At 37.9% G+C, this 18693-nt stretch overlaps 1 protein-coding gene and 2 long non-coding RNA genes across 9 annotated transcripts in view; 1 reads left to right on the top strand and 2 right to left on the bottom strand.

Annotated features, from left to right (window-relative positions):
- The window catches only part of HGF (hepatocyte growth factor), a 62758-nt gene extending 61958 nt beyond the window's left edge, over positions 1 to 800 (bottom strand). For 5 of the 6 annotated variants that reach the window (XR_001470741.4, XM_015300944.4, NM_001030370.5 and 2 more), the window contains exon 1: positions 593 to 800. Coding sequence is in view for 3 of the 6 variants with exons in the window: in NM_001030370.5 (NP_001025541.3) it covers positions 593 to 668 (76 nt within the window). In the remaining 3 variants the exon portion in view is untranslated. Of the gene's footprint in view, positions 1 to 259; positions 493 to 592 lie in introns of all 6 variants that reach the window. The other variant, XM_046911517.1, reaches the window with a different exon arrangement.
- Positions 338 to 12543, top strand: LOC107057089. Of its 2 annotated transcripts, none has more exons than XR_001471309.4 (5): positions 338 to 486; positions 1510 to 6570; positions 8349 to 8445; positions 10856 to 10950; positions 11045 to 12543. It is a non-coding gene; the product is annotated as an uncharacterized LOC107057089 (long non-coding RNA). The 2 variants fall into 2 exon arrangements; XR_005847324.2 differs by having other exon boundaries at positions 338 to 839.
- Positions 11029 to 18693, bottom strand: part of LOC112532986 — a 23720-nt gene continuing 16055 nt past the window's right edge. The window contains exons 3-4 of the long non-coding RNA XR_005847325.1: positions 17960 to 18050; positions 11029 to 11111 (exon numbers count right to left, since the gene is read on the bottom strand). This is a non-coding gene — a long non-coding RNA (uncharacterized LOC112532986). The remainder of the gene's footprint in view (positions 11112 to 17959; positions 18051 to 18693) is intronic.

Raw genomic sequence — 18693 nt, 5'->3', positions numbered from 1 at the left:
AAAAGCTTCCAGCACTTGATTACTTATTGTTTGTTTCTTCCCCCCTCACTCGCCCCCCCCTCCGCTCCTGGATTTCATCGGGAACGTCTAATGAAATTACAACTACTTCAGTCTGGAAATAGCACGTTTGCGCTGCTGAACTCTAGCAAGGGCTTCCCCTTTCAGCATACTATCTTATGCTTTGGGTATTCCTTGTCAATTTATTTAAATTAACATTTATCCTAGTACTCGGAAATTATAGGCAGATGTTTCCTCATACCCTGACTATAGGCAGCGATGAAACGTCCTCCTCCCACTCTCCGATCTCTATGTCCTGAGAGACTCCCGAGTGCCCCTCACCGGGAGGGGAGGTGATGGAAGCAGCAGCAACACTTCGACACCACCCAGCTTGTCCCCGCCGAGCACAGGTTGTCCCGAGACGACCGGGGATGGGCACCGGCACCCAGCACCTCACCCCGAGCCGCGCCCGGTGCTGGTGCAGCGGAGGTATTGCTGAGGGGCGCCGGGCAGAGAGAGGGAGAGAGAGGAACGATGCAGCTGTGAGCTGGGGAGGGGTGGGGGGTGTCGCTAGAGAAGTGATAGAAGAACTAACCTGCCGCAGGGATCGTGATGGGAGGCAGCAGCAGCTGATGGAGTAGCAAGGCTGGCAGGAGTTGGGTAGCCCACATGGTGCTGGCGGCCCCCCCGGCGGCTAGCGGGGAGGAGATGGCTCCTCGGAAGGACCCTGCGCACAGCCGGTCACTAAAGGAGTCAGAGCGAACCGAGCTGCTTTTTATTGCGATGATCTAAGTTTGTTGTGTGATTAACTGGAAAGATCTGGGTCCCAACTCCCTCTTACGGTAAGAAACTGTTCAACAACATATCCTCTGCCTCCTCTCCCCCTCCCCTCCCCGGGAGCTGCCTCCCCTCCCGCCCCGCAGACGGCCCAAGGAGAGGGCTCCCACTGCCGCGTGCCTCCCTCCTTCCTCCTTCCTCCCCCCACCGCCTCCCTCCCGCAGGCCCTCCCGGGGCTCAGGGCCAGTACCGGACGGGCCAGGTCCCCCACCGCTGTCCCAGGGCCCGTGCCTGCTGCTGCAGAGTCCCTTAGATCTTCACCCTGCTCCATCCTGGCCTGCAGCCTTTTTCCTCTCTCACCTGCGGCCAGAACAAACCTTTCCCTTCCTCTAGACATCTCCCCTTGTGACCCCTCTTTCTCCACCTGCCCCTTGACCCTATTCGTACACAGCATAGCTCATAGAATCACAGAACAGCTTAGGTTGAGAGGGATCTTAAAGATCATCCAGTTCCAAACCTCCAGCCACAGGCAGAGATGCTGCCCTCCAGATCAGGCTGACCAGGGCTCCATCCAACCTGGCCTTGAACACCTCAGTGGACAGGGCATCCATAGCTTCTCTAGGCCATGTGTGCTAGTGCCTCAGCACCCTCTGAGTAAAACATTTCCTCCACATATCTAATCTAAATATCCCTTCTTTTAGTTTAAAATCATTCTCCCTTGTCCTATCATTCCAGGTAGAAAGTTTATCTCCTTCCTGATTATAAGCTCCATTTAAGTACTGGAAGGCTGCACTGAGGTCTCCCCCGGGTCTTCTCCATACTGAACAAGCCGAGCTCCCTCAACCTTTATTCATCAGAGAAGTCTTCCAGCCCTCTGATCACCTGCGTGGTCCTCCTTTGGACACACTCCAACATCTCTGCATCCCTCCAGTGCTGGGGCCCCCAGACCTGGACACAGTATTCCAAGTGAGACCTCACAAGGACAGAGCAGAGGGAGACAATCAGTTTCCTCACCCTGCTGGCCACCCTTCATTTAATGCAGCCCATGATACAGTTGGCCTTCCAGGCTGCGAGTGGACACTGCTGTCAAGCACACTTGTGTCAAGCTTTTCATCTGCCAGTTTCATCGATGGCTGTTCCAGCAGGACTCCTCCTGCCCCAGGGCCAGGGATAAAGCAAGACCGTTTACCGGTTAGGAAACTCACCTTTCCTCCTGTGACTCCCCTTGGCCATCGGCCTGGCCTTTCCATCACCCTCTTTGGCCATCTGACAAGTGCCACTTCCCCAAAATTGTGGCAACTCAGGAGAATCTAAAGGTCAAGTATCAGCTGTCTGGTGTTCTGTGGAGACAAACCTCAGTCCATAGCAAGGCTCGTCCTTTCTTCCATCGCAGACAAAATGACTGTAATTCTTCTATTGCACTTCATTTTAACTTCATGGAAGCAATGGCACTGGTGTTTGTTTAAAGTCATGAGGCTGGCCTTCCGACATGTGGGTGTACAAAAATAAACACTTCAGGAAAAGTTTTGCCTTAATTTAAACCATTTCTTTATCCCATGCACCCACCTACTGTCTATAGCACAAGTATGTAACAACACAGACAGCAGGGAAATGTTCCTCTCAAATTTCCACAAATAAATCAGAGCCTTGCATGTGGACCCTTGCCATATGGGTCATAAATGGGTCTCCTTCTACAAACCAGTTTCCCTTGCCCAGCTTTACTACCCAAACTGCTGATAAGCAGCTTTTCTTAACAGTGGGGATGTTTTTGAAGTAAAAAATATATTCAGTTTTTTCTTTATTCCCCAAAAATACATATATAAGTATATGTGCTTTTATATCTATATATGTACATATGTATGTATGTATTTATATTCACGCTTCTTTCTTTTCATCCTATTTATGCCCAATGGCAAAACAAAAATTTCCCATTTGAGAAGTGCTGTCTTGGTAAGAAAAAGAAAGGGGACAGTAAGGAGTTGAGAGAGTCTGAAGAAAATATTTTGAACATTTGGTGTTATGGGAAAAACATATCTATGTAAAAAAAAAAAAAAAGGAAGAAAAAACCTTTCTGAAATGTGAAGAATGAAAATTATTTCTAGAGGGTTTTTTTTTTTTTTTTTTCCTAGAGACTGTTCTTGTTTTTCTCCAAAGAATAATCCTTTACTTGTTGGAGTCCCTTAGAGATGCACAACCTGTGAATATAGGAGTTGTATTCCCAGTGCCGCTGACCTTGTGTGGAATCCTTGTCCACTGCAAATAATGGAATATGGATATCTCAGTTTCTGTTTTTCTTCTTGTGCTTTAAGATGGACATAAATATAAACAATAAGAAAAAAAAAACCATAGCACCATGCTGAGCCCAAAATATCCATATTCTGTTAACCAAATATATCTGACTTGTCCATGCATATGATGAGTGACCTTTTTTTGTATAAAGCACAGAATCATGCACCATTAAAATCAAGTAGATTTTTTGCCGCTGACTTTCCTAAGGGGGACTATTTGGCCTGTAGTCAAATTTCTCCTGAACTGAAGGAGGGTTTCTGCTGTCTCTCATGAAGACTAGGATGCTCCCTAATGGATAAAATATTTATCTGTATGGATTCCTATTATCAATACACAGTCCTGTATACTGCCTGAGAGTTAAAGTCATGGGCATAGATCTTTTAGCCATAGTCCTGATTCTCTATTTGTCCAGTTTTGGGAACCTGCTGGACGTCATCTATACCTTTTACATAATCCTTGCATATTTTCCTTTGGTGAAAACTAGTGTATTCAGAGTGGAAGGCCAGAGAATGAAGAGAGATTAGAAATGAAAAGATCCTATAGGTACTACATTCAGATGCTACATTCATAAGCAGTCAAGGGAAAGGTTTGCATCTGGATCTGGGAATTGAAAATGCTCTTTGGTCCTGCATCGTATACAGCAAAATGTAGAATAATCCTTTTTCTGTGTCTTCTTGCCCTGTACATTTTACAACTGAAACATAATATTTTAGTTCAGCTCAGTGAAATTATACCTTGAAATGAAATTCAGTATGAAGAAAGTCTGCAAATGTCACGTTTCATTCTTAGCCTTTCTAAAAGGAATTCCATGTCAGGACTTAGCTTGCACATAGAGAAACTAAAGAGCTAAATATTGTAAACAAAGTTGTAGGTTTTATGTGAGAATATTCTGTTATGTGTCATGGTTATATCTAAAAAATATCTAACTATATCTAAAAAGAAAAGAGTTACTGTATATTTTACCAAAGATATATTGGCTCTGGATTGCCTACATTAATAAGTTTGAAAAAGTTTTATTTTGGTTGGAAAAGTAAGCAGACATGACCAAATACATAGAAATTGCTATTTTTATATTTTGTTTTCTGACCATAACCACAGTTGGATCTTTTTTTCAGATGTAACTTGCTACCCAGAAATGCTAGATATTCACAGTTTTGGCAGGAATCGTCACACGCAAAGAGTAGTACCAAGTCTAAATTAGCTTTAAAGGAGAGCTTTTCTAAATGAACTAGTATCTGTCATGTGAATCCATACTGTGTTCAAAATAAACCTTTCTACTTTGTAATAATTTCTATGCTAAGGTTCCTAAGGATGTATGCTAAGGATAAGGTTCCTAAGGAAGTATGCTAAGGATAATAAAACCAACAAAATAAGCGAGCGTGCATAGTGATTATTCAACACTGAGTTGATTGATGAAAAAGATTCAAGCTACTTGAAGAGCATAAATCAAAAAAATTATGCTTCATTTTATAAGCAGCAGCTTTTTTTTTACTGTCCTGAAAGAAAAACCTGAGCTTGAGACTAGGAAAGGAAAAGACAAAAGTATGGACTGGGAGATTTAATGCTGCTTAGAAAGGCAGATTTAAACAGAATTTAACCCTGCTAAGGCACTGAGGCAGAGACCAGCTGGTCTCATGGCACCTTCCAGCTCATCAGGCAGGTAAAAAAAAAAAAAAAGGTAAATGGAGAGAGGGATGGGAATTGAAAAGAAAAAGAAAAAGAAGCGGATAACAAGATCCCAGCACAGGGATTAGTATGTGTAGTTAAATGTCAAAGCTCAGCTGCCCCCTGAGTCCAACATTTTGGATTCAGCCAAAAGAATTTTGCATGTCATCATATTAAATGCTGCTGATCTGAATTCCTGGTCCCAGAAGGCAAATTCACCCCACCAGTCAAGTACTTACACCCCCATGCAGTGAAGCAGGAGAGTTTGACATCTCAGATGAGGCTTCTTGCTGATGATTACCCACCAGGGAGACTCCAGGATGATGACAAGAGCTACACCTCCCTCTGAGATGTAGGTACTAATCTACATGGCATTCACAGATAAAATCCCACATGGGTTTAGTAGTCTAAACTATCCAGCTTTAAAAAGCTTCTTTTCCCTCCCGCTTGTGTCATAGTTTATGAACAAAAATTAGTCAGAGACTATTACCTGGTGTTATAGGCACAGCGTTTGGCTTAAACCTTTACAGACGCACTTTACTCAAAAGCAGGCTTTTGTAAACAGTCTTCACACCTCAACTGAGCACTTTCATGGTACAATCCATGAAAAATCATACAAGATATATGTAAAAATGTCTAGGTTATCACATTATACACAAATATATGCTCCTGGGGTATGAAATGTATAGTTTTGAAGTCACTGAGGTTAAAAAGGAACATCAGCAGCAAAGTGACCTGGTTGTGTTTCTTTCCGTATGTTCTTTTCACATATGTTCATAATATTCCAACATATATAATTCATAACTGCCCATATGCAAACTCTCAGGCACTCAGGTCTGAATCCTAAACCCTAGTCGGGTAATTCAGTGTCCACTCCTGCACTCATTTAGTAGCATAAATATTTTATGGCTTTCCTGTGTAAATCACACTGTAACTGTTCTTTACATATATGTTATATGTTAAAGATAAAATGTCTAAAAAAACAGCTTTTAAGTTGCAGTATGAAAGATATGTAAGCCATTTATGGCATGGTGCCAAACAGCAGCTGATGCCAAATGAATCCTTCTAGATTAGTTTGGAAAAAACTACTTTCAGTATTTTGGAAAAACAAAGCAAAACAAAACAAAAATACCTGTGTATATGTATATATATATTATGTATACCAAGTTGATTTTAGTAGGAACTATCTGATCAAAATTTATCAGATAAAAATCAGATATTTTAACACCTAAATGCTTTATTTACATAGACCTAAGTCTTTCAAGCTATTTTCATGCAAAGATGATTCTTTTCAGAAAAATTCCCTGTAATATCCAAGGAAAGATTCTTGCAGTGTGCTGTATTGTGGTTAAATATTCTTAGGACCTGACCTTTCTACTCTAGAATTCAAAAAAAAACCACCTTCACTCTACTCATAAGAAATGTTCCACGTATGTACTCAGAGTATATGGGTTAGGAAAGTTACACTTTTTGTTCATTTATTTTGTTTGTTTATTTGTTTCCAAATTGATCAGTTTCTGCAGTGCCAAAAATTCTATCACGGGTAAATGCCATTGGCAGTTCTAATGTACTTTGCCTATATTAATCAAGGCCGAATGTGTTCCTCAAAAACTTTACAATAGATTTTTATTGTTGTTTTTCAAGAATGTAAGAAAAAATTTAACCTCTTTTTGACCTTTTTTTCAGCTAAAATGAAGTTGTGGTACTGGCTGCTGGAAAAACAAACAGAAGCTGAATACATTCATTATGAGGCAACAACCCCAGAAGCCCTTAATTTACATACCATAGTTACTGAATTACTTCTCAGAGGATAGTAGTTCTCCATATTATTTAACTCGTCAAGTATGTTTGCGTGGGAGTTCTCCGTAAATGTTCCATTTTTAGCAAATAAAGAATTGGTTTTTTCATGCTTATTAGAAGATACATTCTCCATGACATAGTGGTCTCAAAAGCAAATTGGTTTGGTCCAGCTCACTTGTTTACAGACCTCTCATTTTTCTGCCTTGTTTGCCATTTTCCCAGGTGTTGTCCTTTTTTTTTTTTTCTTCTTCCAGTCACAAATCCTTCATTTCTTTATGTAAATTTCAAAGATTAATTACCATCAAAGGAAACTATACTATACTAATGAGCATAATTTACTTTCACTCTGTCTTATTGTTGGGAAAGCTTGAAAATATCAAGTCCAAAATAGTAATCCACTAAGGCAATCTCCAATCTCCTGCTTTTTATACCATTATTATTATTACTATTATTATTATTGTACCTGAGATAATGTGGGAAAATATGTTATTTTGATAATATAGTAATGCTCACTTTGAAATGTATATAGTATGCATATGTATGTATAGATAATACAGGCCTCCCAACTATTTTGTAAGTCGTTGAAAACCAAAGAAGTACATAAGTAAAAAACAAAACATAGCATACCTGTCTGATTAATTTTGTTTTAATTATCTGGCATGAACCATAAAATGGAGGTGTGTTTTTGTGTTTGTTTGTTTGTTTGTTTTTTTTCCCTAAGATCTCGCGTTTTAAATCCTAATCAGGAAAAATGTTTTAGATTTCCTATAAAATTTTTGATTTTCAGTAATTTTTCTAACTATCGGAAGAAAACAATTTTCAAATATTTTACATCAAGACATTTTTACTTACAAGCCTAAAACAATCAAAAAATGAAATCAAACAAGCATGCAAACAAACAAATGTATTATATAATATTAATATTTTAATTCATGATTAAGAACTTTAATATCCCAGGCTAGTAGACATTCTGCATTTTGAAAATTTGTTTTCAATATGTTTAGAGAAACATTAGTTAATTTGGACTTTGACTCTGAAATATATATTATGGAATGATTTCAACAATTCAAAATACAGGGATATTAGCCCATTTAATTCCAGAGATTGAAGCCTTCCAAAACTTGCTTGTCAAGGGTAAATTCTCTAGGACTTCATATCAAAGAGGAGAACTTCTACCTAGGGTGCTGTTAAAGAAGAAACCTAAATGGGGATTCATCAGTTTCCCTGCAATCTCTCAAACATGAGAGCATATTAACAGCAACTTGGTGAAGACACAAACAACAAAGAAGAACTTACAATTGATGGCCGTAAAGCTCTGATTTTTCCTAGTTTAAGGTTTGTAACCCCAGTGACAGAAAGCTTGCCAAGACATCAGAAAAGATGTTATCAGAGGAGAAATCTCAACTTAAGAACAAGCTTTGGGTACTTTATTTGAATCAAAGTCTCTTTGTTTGGGATATGAGCTTTGTAATGCAGCTACTGGAAAATAGTCAAGTAATCAAAAGAGACATTTGGCTGCAGAATCATGGTAGGGACTCTCAAAGGAAGACTAGAGCAAACATAAATTTCTTGGTTGCATTCATTTCTTTATATACTATAGAGAAACTTTTTTTCAGCACAGTTTTGTCCCTTAAATCATCAGCCATTGGTATTGCCCAGTATACTGAAATGACATTGGTAATAATATTATTCCTCTGCATTGGCTATGCCAATGAGGCATATGCACTTTTTCTCTATTCTATTTTTGTATCTATTTCTATGAAGCATTTGATCCTCACTTTTCATAGAGTTTATTACTTACTACTTATTACTTCTTATAGGTGAAATCTGAGCATGGATGATTAGCTTTCAACTACACATTCAACAGAATTGATAAATGATGGCGTAAATTCTTGCCTTACTGCATTCTCCTGCCAGGTATTTTGATATTAAATTCTGCAACAAAAGTAAGATTGAAGCATAATTTAGAGGTCTGTGATCTGAAATTACAATTCTAAAGCTCTCCAGTTGCTTACATGCATCAACTTTGCTCTTCTTTCCCAAAATTGTGATCCCATTCTTCATGTCCAAAATTATCAATTAATTAAAGAATAAGTTTTTGACTTAGGAACAGTCAAGCAAGTGGTATGATGATATATTTCAGTATTTTTGATCAGATTCTTAAATAAAATTATCTTTGTAAAAAAGTCAAATTCATATTAACAAACATAAAGCAACACGTGTTTATAATAGTAGCACAGAAAAAAATATGGAAAACTATTTGTTTTTCTGCTGAGTACCAGTTGTTGTCTATCCTACACATTATTTCTTATTTTGTATTTTTTTGCAAGTTATTTTGAAGTATTTCTTAAAATAGCAATGTACAGATTAATACTCATTGTATATTCACCTCCCCAGATCAGTAACATTGTTTTTTAATTTAAGAATCCTCAGATAGAGTTGAAGGACAAGTCTGCGTAGACTAGAATTTTATCTGACAGTAATCCATGAAGGATGTCTAGGGAAAAGTATAAAAGCAGAACAAGTTTGCAGTGATAATTCCTTCAACCATTTGCCAGCCTACATACATTTCTGGTCATCTAATTTTTGCGCTCCAAAACTAATGACCTTTGCACTCATTTATGAGTTTCTTCTCTCTTTATGCTGCTTATCATATTTTCAGTGTAAATACTACTCAGCCATATAAAAAATAAGAGCTTAATTACTCAGACAAAGAATTTTCAATTATACAGTCTTGTGAGTTGTTTTTGAAGCCTGATGCAAAAAAGTTTCACATAAAAAACCTGGTAAATGATAGCTCTTTCATGCTCTATGGAATGATAAGTGCTTCCTACTACAATTTGTTACCACTCCTTAAGAGGAAATTAAACAAGCAAGCAAACAAATAAACCTCTGCCATTTACTTGATTTTCATGCAAACACTTGAACAACTTCTGAATAAGAAAATGGATCCATCACTTCTGAAAATGCATAAATTTCCATGCCACATATCTGATTAGCTATTTTTTACCATTCCGCTGTGTTTATTTAGTTATTCCTAGTAAATCAAACAGTGTGGTTTCACTTCACATATTAAAGCTGAATGATACCAAACTGTCTTCATTTATGCCTGAGATTATTTTATGCACATGTTCTTCAGTTGTGGAAGCAATTTAAATAAATTGTTGGGAATGTGATTGAGCACCTACAGGAATTAGAGGGCTGTGTCACTCAGCTTGAAATGAACAACATTTAAACTATTTTTCTTATAGTTTCTCTGGGAAAATAAATAAATGGCGTTTGTTTTCCAAAAGTAAAATAGCAAACACACTATATACTATCAACCTGTACTATATCAATGATATCTGTTACAGTCCCATTAAAAGGTCTGGTATAGAAAGCTGACATGATATCTGGAAATAATCTTCCAATTTTTAATGAAAGATACAATTGACCAACACTTTGTATGCTGTATATCACATTTTAAAAAACACTGAGCACTACTTACTCTGGTAAACCACTTATATGATTCATTACTAGTAACTGACAGTGTATATGGAACATATCTTCCTCCCTCCCTCCTCCCTCTCTCCTTCCCTCGTTCTCCCCCTCCCCCCCTCCCTCCCACCTGCCTTCCTTCCTTCTTTCCTTCCTTCCTTCCTTCCTTCCTTCCTTCCTTCCTCCCTTCCTTCCTTCCTTCCTTCCTTCCTTCCTTCCTTCCTCCCTTCCTTCCTTCCTTCCTTCCTTCCTTCCTTCCTTCCTTCCTTCCTTCCTTCCTTCCTTCCTTCCTTCCTTCCTTCCTTCCTTCCTTCCTTCCTTCCTTCCTCCCTTCCTTCCTCCCTTCCTTCCTCCCTCCCTTCCTCCCTTCCCTCCTTCCTCCCTTCCTCTCTTCCTTCCTTCCTCCCTTCCTCCCTTCCTTCCTTTTACTTCTTTATATCTTTCTCACATCCTTTACCATTTTTCTCTTTCTCTCCCTTTTCTCCTTCTCTCTCACTCTATTACTTTCACCTTTCGACCTTTTATCTCTGTGCCTTTCTCTTTTTCTTTCCTTTTCTTTTTATTTCTTTCTCTGTCTCCCATTCTGTTCCTCTCTTCTGGGAGTTTTATTAAAAACACAGACAATTACAGGATTCTTCTTGTAATGTAAATTTAAAAATACAGTTATGCAAGCTAAGTTTTATACATTATTTTTTATGTAAAACAAGCACTAGAAGAAAATTTTACAAGGTATCATGAATCTCTTGGCAAAAATTAGTAACTATAATTTCAGCCAGGAGGCACTTTAGTAGGCATACCAAGCTATGTTAACTAGCATCCTCTTGGTTGTCTTGTTTTCTCAACTTTGCAGACACTCAAGTGACTACTGAAATATGAAGTTACAACAGAACCAGAGAAAATACTTTGTCGAAGTGCAATAGATTCTGAAAGAATTTTTTTCAAGAGGTAAGGAAATAACAGGTTGAAATGTTCTACCACTTACATCAGTCTATCCATCTAGTGTGATAAACAGCAGCCTCTTACCTCTTTATTTCCAAAGTTCTGTTGCAGGAAAGTTGAAAGATTGAGGCTAACAGTGGAGACCATACAGGCCACAGAGCTCACATCTGAAGGCATCACAGAGAACAAGAGGGACACATCAGGATTATTACCCCTAGTATGTCTTATATAAACTCCATATCATTCTTCAGGACAAAAAGAAGAAATTGTTGTATCTGCAAAGTTTTCTAAATTTTACATGTAGCCATTCTGTTCTACATAGAAACTTCATAGCTCTGGAAAACCATGTAAAAGTCTGTTTGGCATCCTAATTCACATGAACGTTCATTCCACTGTGTTTTGGAAAAGATATAATAGGTCTTTGCCCTAGACTTCAGTCTTCTTCAATAATATAAAATAATTGTTGTTCTGTGTGGAACATTTGAAAATGTAATAAAACACATTCAAATAATACATACTTTAGTTACAGTATGTTGTTATTTGTTTTAAATGTTTATTGTTTCTCATCAGAATTGCAGTTCCCTTATACTGAAAATCATAGAATCATAGAATGGCTTAGGTTAGAGGGGATGTTAAACATCATCTAGTTCCAACCCACCTGCCATGGACAGGGTTGCTACCCACTAGATCAGGGCATCCACAACCTCTCTACGCAACCTGCTCCAGCACCTCAGCACCCTCTGAGGAAAAAGTTTCTTCCTAAAATCTTAATCTATATCTCCCCTCTTTTAGTTTAAGGCCTTTCCCTCTTTTTCTGTCACTACCAGACCCCTCCTGCTTGTAAGCTCCCTTCAGGTACTGGAAGGCCGCAGTGAGGTCACCCTGGAGCCTTCTCCAAGACGAATAAGCCCAACTTGAACTTTTCTTCACAGGAGAGATGCTTCAGCCCTTTGATGGTCTTCATAGCCTTCTTGTAGACCCACTCCAACAGCTCTGCATCCTTTCTGTACTGGGGGCCCCAGGCTTTGATGCAGTGTTTTGTAGCTGAGAATTTGCTCTACCAAACTGACTTATTGTACTTTTTGTATGTGTTGTAGTTTCCATGGAAAGAAATAACGGGCATTAAGAGCAACCTATGTATTTCTAGAGCTAGAAATAGGAATGCCATGGCATTCCTACATTTTTTTCAGACAATTAAATTTTCTGAGATTAAAACTATTAGGCACAGCATCTCACTAGTACAGGTTTATCCCTTCAGAAGCTGAAGACTGTACCTCAGAATTGTCCTATTCTGTTATATGAATGCCACAGCATGATTAGAAGTGGCTAAGAGAATATTTATAATTTAGATATCATGCAAAATTTGTTTAAGTAGCACAGTCAGCCAAATCTGGGTTATTGATTCCTTTTAGGGGACTAGTTTCCTAAATCTAAAAAAAACATACAGTCTTTGCCTTTTACATGCTTTGTTGAATTTATTACTGCTGATGACATCAGAGAGAAGTTCCAAAGTGGAGATTTGAAACACTCATATGATTGAAATGTTATTTTGAATGCATTGAATTTTCAGAACATCAATAAATTCTCTCTTGAAACATATACAGTATACATATATATTGAATCAATCTACTAACACAAGTCACAACATCAATTAAAAAATGACTGGGAATTTGTAGGTCATGTATTTTAAAATCAGAATGACAACAAAAATTAAAACTGAAGGAAAAGTACATTCCAGAAGTCTCTTTATTCTATTTTTAAAGAACTCTGAAATGATATAATAATCTGAACTTTTTGACGGATATCAGAATTTAAAATGACACTTTCTAGTTTGAAGAATTTTCTAGCTATTTTAACTGAAAGTCAGAATTAATGTGTAACAGAAGGAAAAAGAAAGAATTAAAATAGAGTGAATCATTTTAATTATTGTAATTCAATACATTTTTAGTGTTAGTTCCTCAAAATATCAGATTTTGACACTTCGTTAAAGACAGGAAAAAAACTAGAAGTGTAAAACCAAAACAACACAGAAACAAAACAAAACAAAAAGCAAGCTTATGATAAGAGAAGATTATTTACTGTGTAGTTATGATTCTGATTAAGAAGTCATGAGCCAAAAGTTCAAGAGGACAGTGATACCAGTGTAATGGTCATGAAGACAATGCACTGAAGTTATAAATAAATACACAATTAAACTTTACCTAATTTTAATGTATTTATTATCACTGTGATGTTCTGTGATTTGCTTTGTTAGTGTAGGAATCCATATGGGAACATGTGAACATAATATGCAAATCTGGATATGCGTTATGTCCATGAATAAATTTCGTAACTTCATACACTTTAGTTACTGGTTGCAACAACACTTATCCATAATGTCCAGGAGGTGTTGTAAGCCTTTGCTTATTCATTAAAAGCATTAAATCTGCTCTGGCGGCATTTCATGAGCCATACTAGAAGCCTGCAACTACAAAAAATTACGTGTTCATGGGCTTATAACCCACTAAAGGAAAGTGTATTTCTTCTTTACACTTGCACAGTCCTGTTTAATAGACTTAAATAATGAACAAGTAAACAGGGAACTTCTCTGACAGTATTTTACTTGCCCTAGTATTATAACAGGCAATCATCATCATTTTTTCTTAATTAATTTACTGATCTTATTGATAGTAGTCAAGAACATACAAGAATCTTGGAGCCATAATTTCATAATGAATATTTTATTTGGTTTATTTTATTAAGATTAAAGATTTTCTTTTTCCTTCACTATTCCACCACCTATAGTTTTGGCACTTGGTTAGTTGTTTTTGTATTTTTGTTCTGTTTTATTTTGTTTCCTGAAGGAGAAAAACCCTATTAGGGGAAAAAAAAAAAAAAAAAGAAAGAAAAAAAAAGAGGAAAACTGGAATTCAAAATAAACAGTTCTCAGCTTAACCACCCTCATTAGATCCACAGACTTAAACATTCAGATATATGACTGCATATGAAAATAAGATGGGCATGAGGAAATGATTTCATTTGCAGTTTTGATCCATATGGCAAACAGCTGCTGTTCAGATGAGCAAACTTCAGAGAAGCAAATTTGTTAAATCCAAACAGAGAATCCTGCAGTCAAAGGTAATATACACATATACATCATAGCACCTTACATCTTTCATTCACTATTGTCACCACTGAAAATGCATAGTTTCTAAAGACATGTCATTCTTTCCTTTGAGAGTAAGTTAAAAGACAGGAGATAACAAATGCACAAAATATTAGATCTGAATAGTCATCATTGCTGAAACATTCACTAAATGGGAACATGAGTCCTATTATCCTTAGTAATTTACCACAGACATTTACAAGAACGTGTGATTACCCAATGCTTGCATAGGAAGCCATTCCAGAAAAATAATATTTTTGTTTTGTGGCAGAATAGTTCAGTTTGAAGAGATCTTCAAATATCATTGAATCCAACAGCCTGATCATTTCAGGGCTTGCAGAAAGCACATTATTAAGAGTATTCTCCAAATGTCTCTTTGATCAGTAACAGACATTGTGCATCAATCACGTTGCTAGAAAGCCAGTTGCAGCATTTGACCACCCTCACAGTAAAGAATTTTTTCCTAATAACCTGTCTGCACATACACTGGTGCAATTTTGTGCCATTCCCATATGACCTATTGCAGTTTACCAAGGGGAAGAGACTGCCACTTCCTTCTCCATTTCCCCTCCTCAGGGAGTTGCAGAAAGCAATGAGGTCACCTCTCAGCTTCCTTTCCTCCAGCCTGGACAACTCATGTGTCCTCACTCTCTCCTCACAGGACATGTCTTCCAGCCCTGTTACTAGCATTTTTATCCTCCTCTCGAATGCTCTCAATGTAATATCCTTTTTATACTGTGAAGCCCCAAACTGCACACATGGTGAGACTGAAATAGTGCTAAATATAGTGAGAGAATCACCTCTTTTGACTGGCAGGCTGTTATGTGTTGAATGAACCCCAAAATGCAGTTTGCCCTCCTGACTGCCAGGGCACAGTGCTGTCTCTATGCTAACCCAGCTGTCACCAGCACCCCAATGTCCCTTCCTGTTGAACTGCTCTCAGGTACTCATCCGTCAGTCTGTACTTGTGTCTGGCATTACTCCATCCCAGATGCAGCTCTTTTCAACTTTTGTTGAAATTCATGGGTTGCTGATTGCCCAGGACTCATCTATCTAGATTCCGCTGCAAGGCCTCTCCTACATCCAGATCATTGAGAAAAACTGAAGTTGCCACTGATACTCAGCTCTAACCTCTTTTTACCTGTTAAAAATCCCACTTTTAATAAATTGAAGTAGATGTGTGAAGTGAGGCCTGTAATATTTCATTGAGCCTGCCTGCATCTTTTTCTTTTAGTAGAGGTCTAACTTCAGCAATGATGTGCTTGAATATACTCTTCTGTCTTTCACTCTCCAAACAGATTTCAATCTGAAGACTAATTTTTAACCTGACATACAATTTCATATTACGGAGACCTAAATTTAGAAAGAATTATGACACTACAAATACTTTTTTTTTTTTCCTTATTATTGCATGTCTTTTCCTAGTACCATTTTTAAAATTATATTTTCATTTATTTTACCCCTTCATGTGTGATACTCTCTCTTACCTCTTCAATCAATGTCCTTAGATTTGATTACTCAAGGCAGAATTGCAATTCTTGAAGAAATCCAGAATGCCTAACTTTGAATTTCATTACTTGTTTTGTTTTCAGAAAATTATTCCATGTCTTCTGATGCTCTGCACCAGAGATTTCTCTGTTAAGTGTTTTAGTCAGAAAGGAAATAAGTAATGCAAGACAGTGAAGTATTTATTATTTATTTAGTACTTTAATGTGAATGGAAGTCCTATGGATTGACACTGTTTGAGATTTTATTGCAATTTTTGTGCTTGTAGTTTATTCAGTATAAATTCTGGAAGGCACCTATTTTAACAGTTTTCAGTCAATACTCTTAAATGAAAAGTAAGATTAGTCATCTGCATTAAGGAAAGAGATGTTTAGTCTTCTTTATAAACATTATTTTATGTCTCCAAAAATTTTAGTTACTTCTTGTAACTACTATTCTATCCAGGAAAAAACTATGGCAAAGAGATTATGGGAATGAAAATGGTCACTTTCACAGAATCACAGAATGTTTGAGTTTGAAAGGGATGTCTAAAGGACATCTAGTCTAACCATATTGCTCAGGCAGGGAGACCTTGAGCTTGTTGCCAAAGACAGTGTTCAAATGACTTTTGAATATCTCCAAGAATGGACCATAATCTGTTCCAATGCTTATCACTACAAGAATGGAGTGTAACCACTTCCAATGTTGATTTTCAGATGGAATCTTCTGTTTAAGTTTTTATCTACTACCTCTTGTCCTGTCAACTGACACCACTGAAAAGTGCCTGTAATACTGTGACTTTCTGACGTAGAGCAGATCAGGCATCATTTTTTAGACTAAGACTCCATTACAAGAAATACTTACAGGGATTTTTAAACTGAAAAGGAAGATGTATCTGAAATCTGCTATGCCTTGGTGTAGCAGATTTCCCATGTAACTCAGTCTCAAATGTATGAAACCCACAGTAGTGAGCACTTATAAATACATCCCATCAGGGCACATGGACTTATATAGATTGAATGTATTAAGTTTTCCCTGACCTAATCCTCTTCCACCAAGTTGTGATCTTCTTTTCTTCATACTTCTCCCAGGTCTTTAGCTGGGATCTAGTATTCCTGAAGGTTATTAAAGACAGATGAAGATACTGGGACTCTGGAGTGTCTCCAAAGAACAGCAGTGAAGCTGTTAAAGGACCTGTAGCACAAGTCTTACAAGCAGCAGCTGAGAAAACTGGGATTTTTTAATCTGGAGAAGGGGAGGCTCAGGGGATACCTTATCACTCTCTGCATCTACCAGAAAGTAGGTGGGGGGTGGTTTCCACCTCTTCTCCCAGGTAACTAGTAATGGCCTTAAGCTGCACTGGGGGGGTTCAGGTTGGATACGAGGGTGGATATTGAAAGGACAAGGAGGAATGGTCTTCAACTGAGACAGGGGAGGTTTAGGTTAGATATTAGGAGGAAGTTTTTCGCTCAGAGGGTGGTGACACACTGGAACAGGTTGCTCAAGGAGGTTGTGGATGCCCCATCCCTGGATGCATTCAAGGCCAGGCTGGATGTGACTCTGGGCAGCCTGGTCTAGTGGTTGACAACCCTGACTATGGCAGGGTGGTTGAAACTAGACGATCACTGTGGTCCTTTTCAACACAGGCTATTCTGTGATTCTGTGATATTAGGAGAAATTTCTTCTCTGCAAGAGTAAAATATTGGAATTGGCTGCCTACAGAAGTGGATTCTATGATTCTATGATATAAGGACAAATTTCTTCTCTGCAAGAGTAAAACGTTGGAATAGGCGGCCTACAGAAGTGGTGGAGCCAATGTCTCTGGTGATTTTCAAGAGAAGGATAGATATGGCACTGAGGGACATGGTTTAGTCAACATGGTTGTGATAGTTTGGCAGTTGGACTAGATTATCTTAGTGGTCTTTTTCAAATTGAATGATTCTATGATTCTACAAATAAATAAAGGCTTTCAGTACCTTATCCTTTTTCATGTCCTGTGTCACCAAGTTCCCCACTTAATGCAACAATGTACCTATTTTCTGATGTTTTCCTTTTCTTACTTAGGAACTTAAGAAGCCCTTCCTGTTACCCTTCACATTCCTTGCTATATACGATTCCATTTGGGTTTTGGATTTACCAACTGCACATCTACATGCTCAGATAATGGATCTATATTCCTCACAGGCCTGTCTCTGCTTCCCCCTTCCGTATGTTTCCTTTTTGTGTTTGAGTTTTGCCAGGAGCTCCTTGTTCATCTCTGCAAGCATCCTGACATCTTTGCCTGACTTCCTCCTTGCTAATATGGACTGCTCTTCAGCTTGGAATAGCTTAACCTGAAATCAGTGTTTCTAGGCCACTCTTCCCTCCAGGGACTATCTCACCTACCAAGCACATCCTTGAAGGGGCCAAAATCTTTTGTTTTTCCAATTTCTCAGCAACACCTCCGGAGAATATTCCATGATTCACACTTTCAGACCTGAAATTTATTCAAATGAGTGGGATTTCAGTACAGATTTAGTCCAGCAAATCTTCTCTTATGTCTGCTAATCCTACACAACTGTCTTGGGCACTGTGCACAGCATCTAGAATTACAGTAGCTACCTATGTGAACATAATGCTTTGCAACAGAGTGAGTAGAGTTTAAAAAAACTGGTCAGCTAACAACCTAATATTTGCGTTTAAGTATGTGAATGCAGATCTCTAATGATGGTAACAGGATCTTACAAATCTCATACATAGCTTTCTGCCTCATAGATGCCTAACTTTAGGTATCTGAATCTTGGCTTGAATTTCTCTGCAATCATGCTTTCTTTGTAGAAAATGATAGCAAAAGTTAGTTTTGCTGCATGTTACACAATAAACACTTTACAATGTTTTTAAAATCATCAATAATCTAAAAAGTTTTTTACATTTCAAATAAATATTGTGTAAATATTTTAGAAACAAACAAACAGAAACAAACAAACACAGTGTTCCTTCATATATTTGCGAATGAAATGGAGGGAAAACTCACAGGGAAAGGATGACTCACAGACAATTCATAAAATTAGATGGTATCCAAATAATGAAACATTCACTTCCTTCAGTTAAATTAACATTCTTTCCATGAGAGGTATAAA

The sequence above is a fragment of the Gallus gallus genome, chromosome 1 (assembly GCF_016699485.2).
Source record: "Gallus gallus isolate bGalGal1 chromosome 1, bGalGal1.mat.broiler.GRCg7b, whole genome shotgun sequence".
Taxonomy (NCBI): domain Eukaryota; kingdom Metazoa; phylum Chordata; class Aves; order Galliformes; family Phasianidae; genus Gallus; species Gallus gallus.
This window is presented reverse-complemented; position numbering and strand designations above follow the sequence as displayed.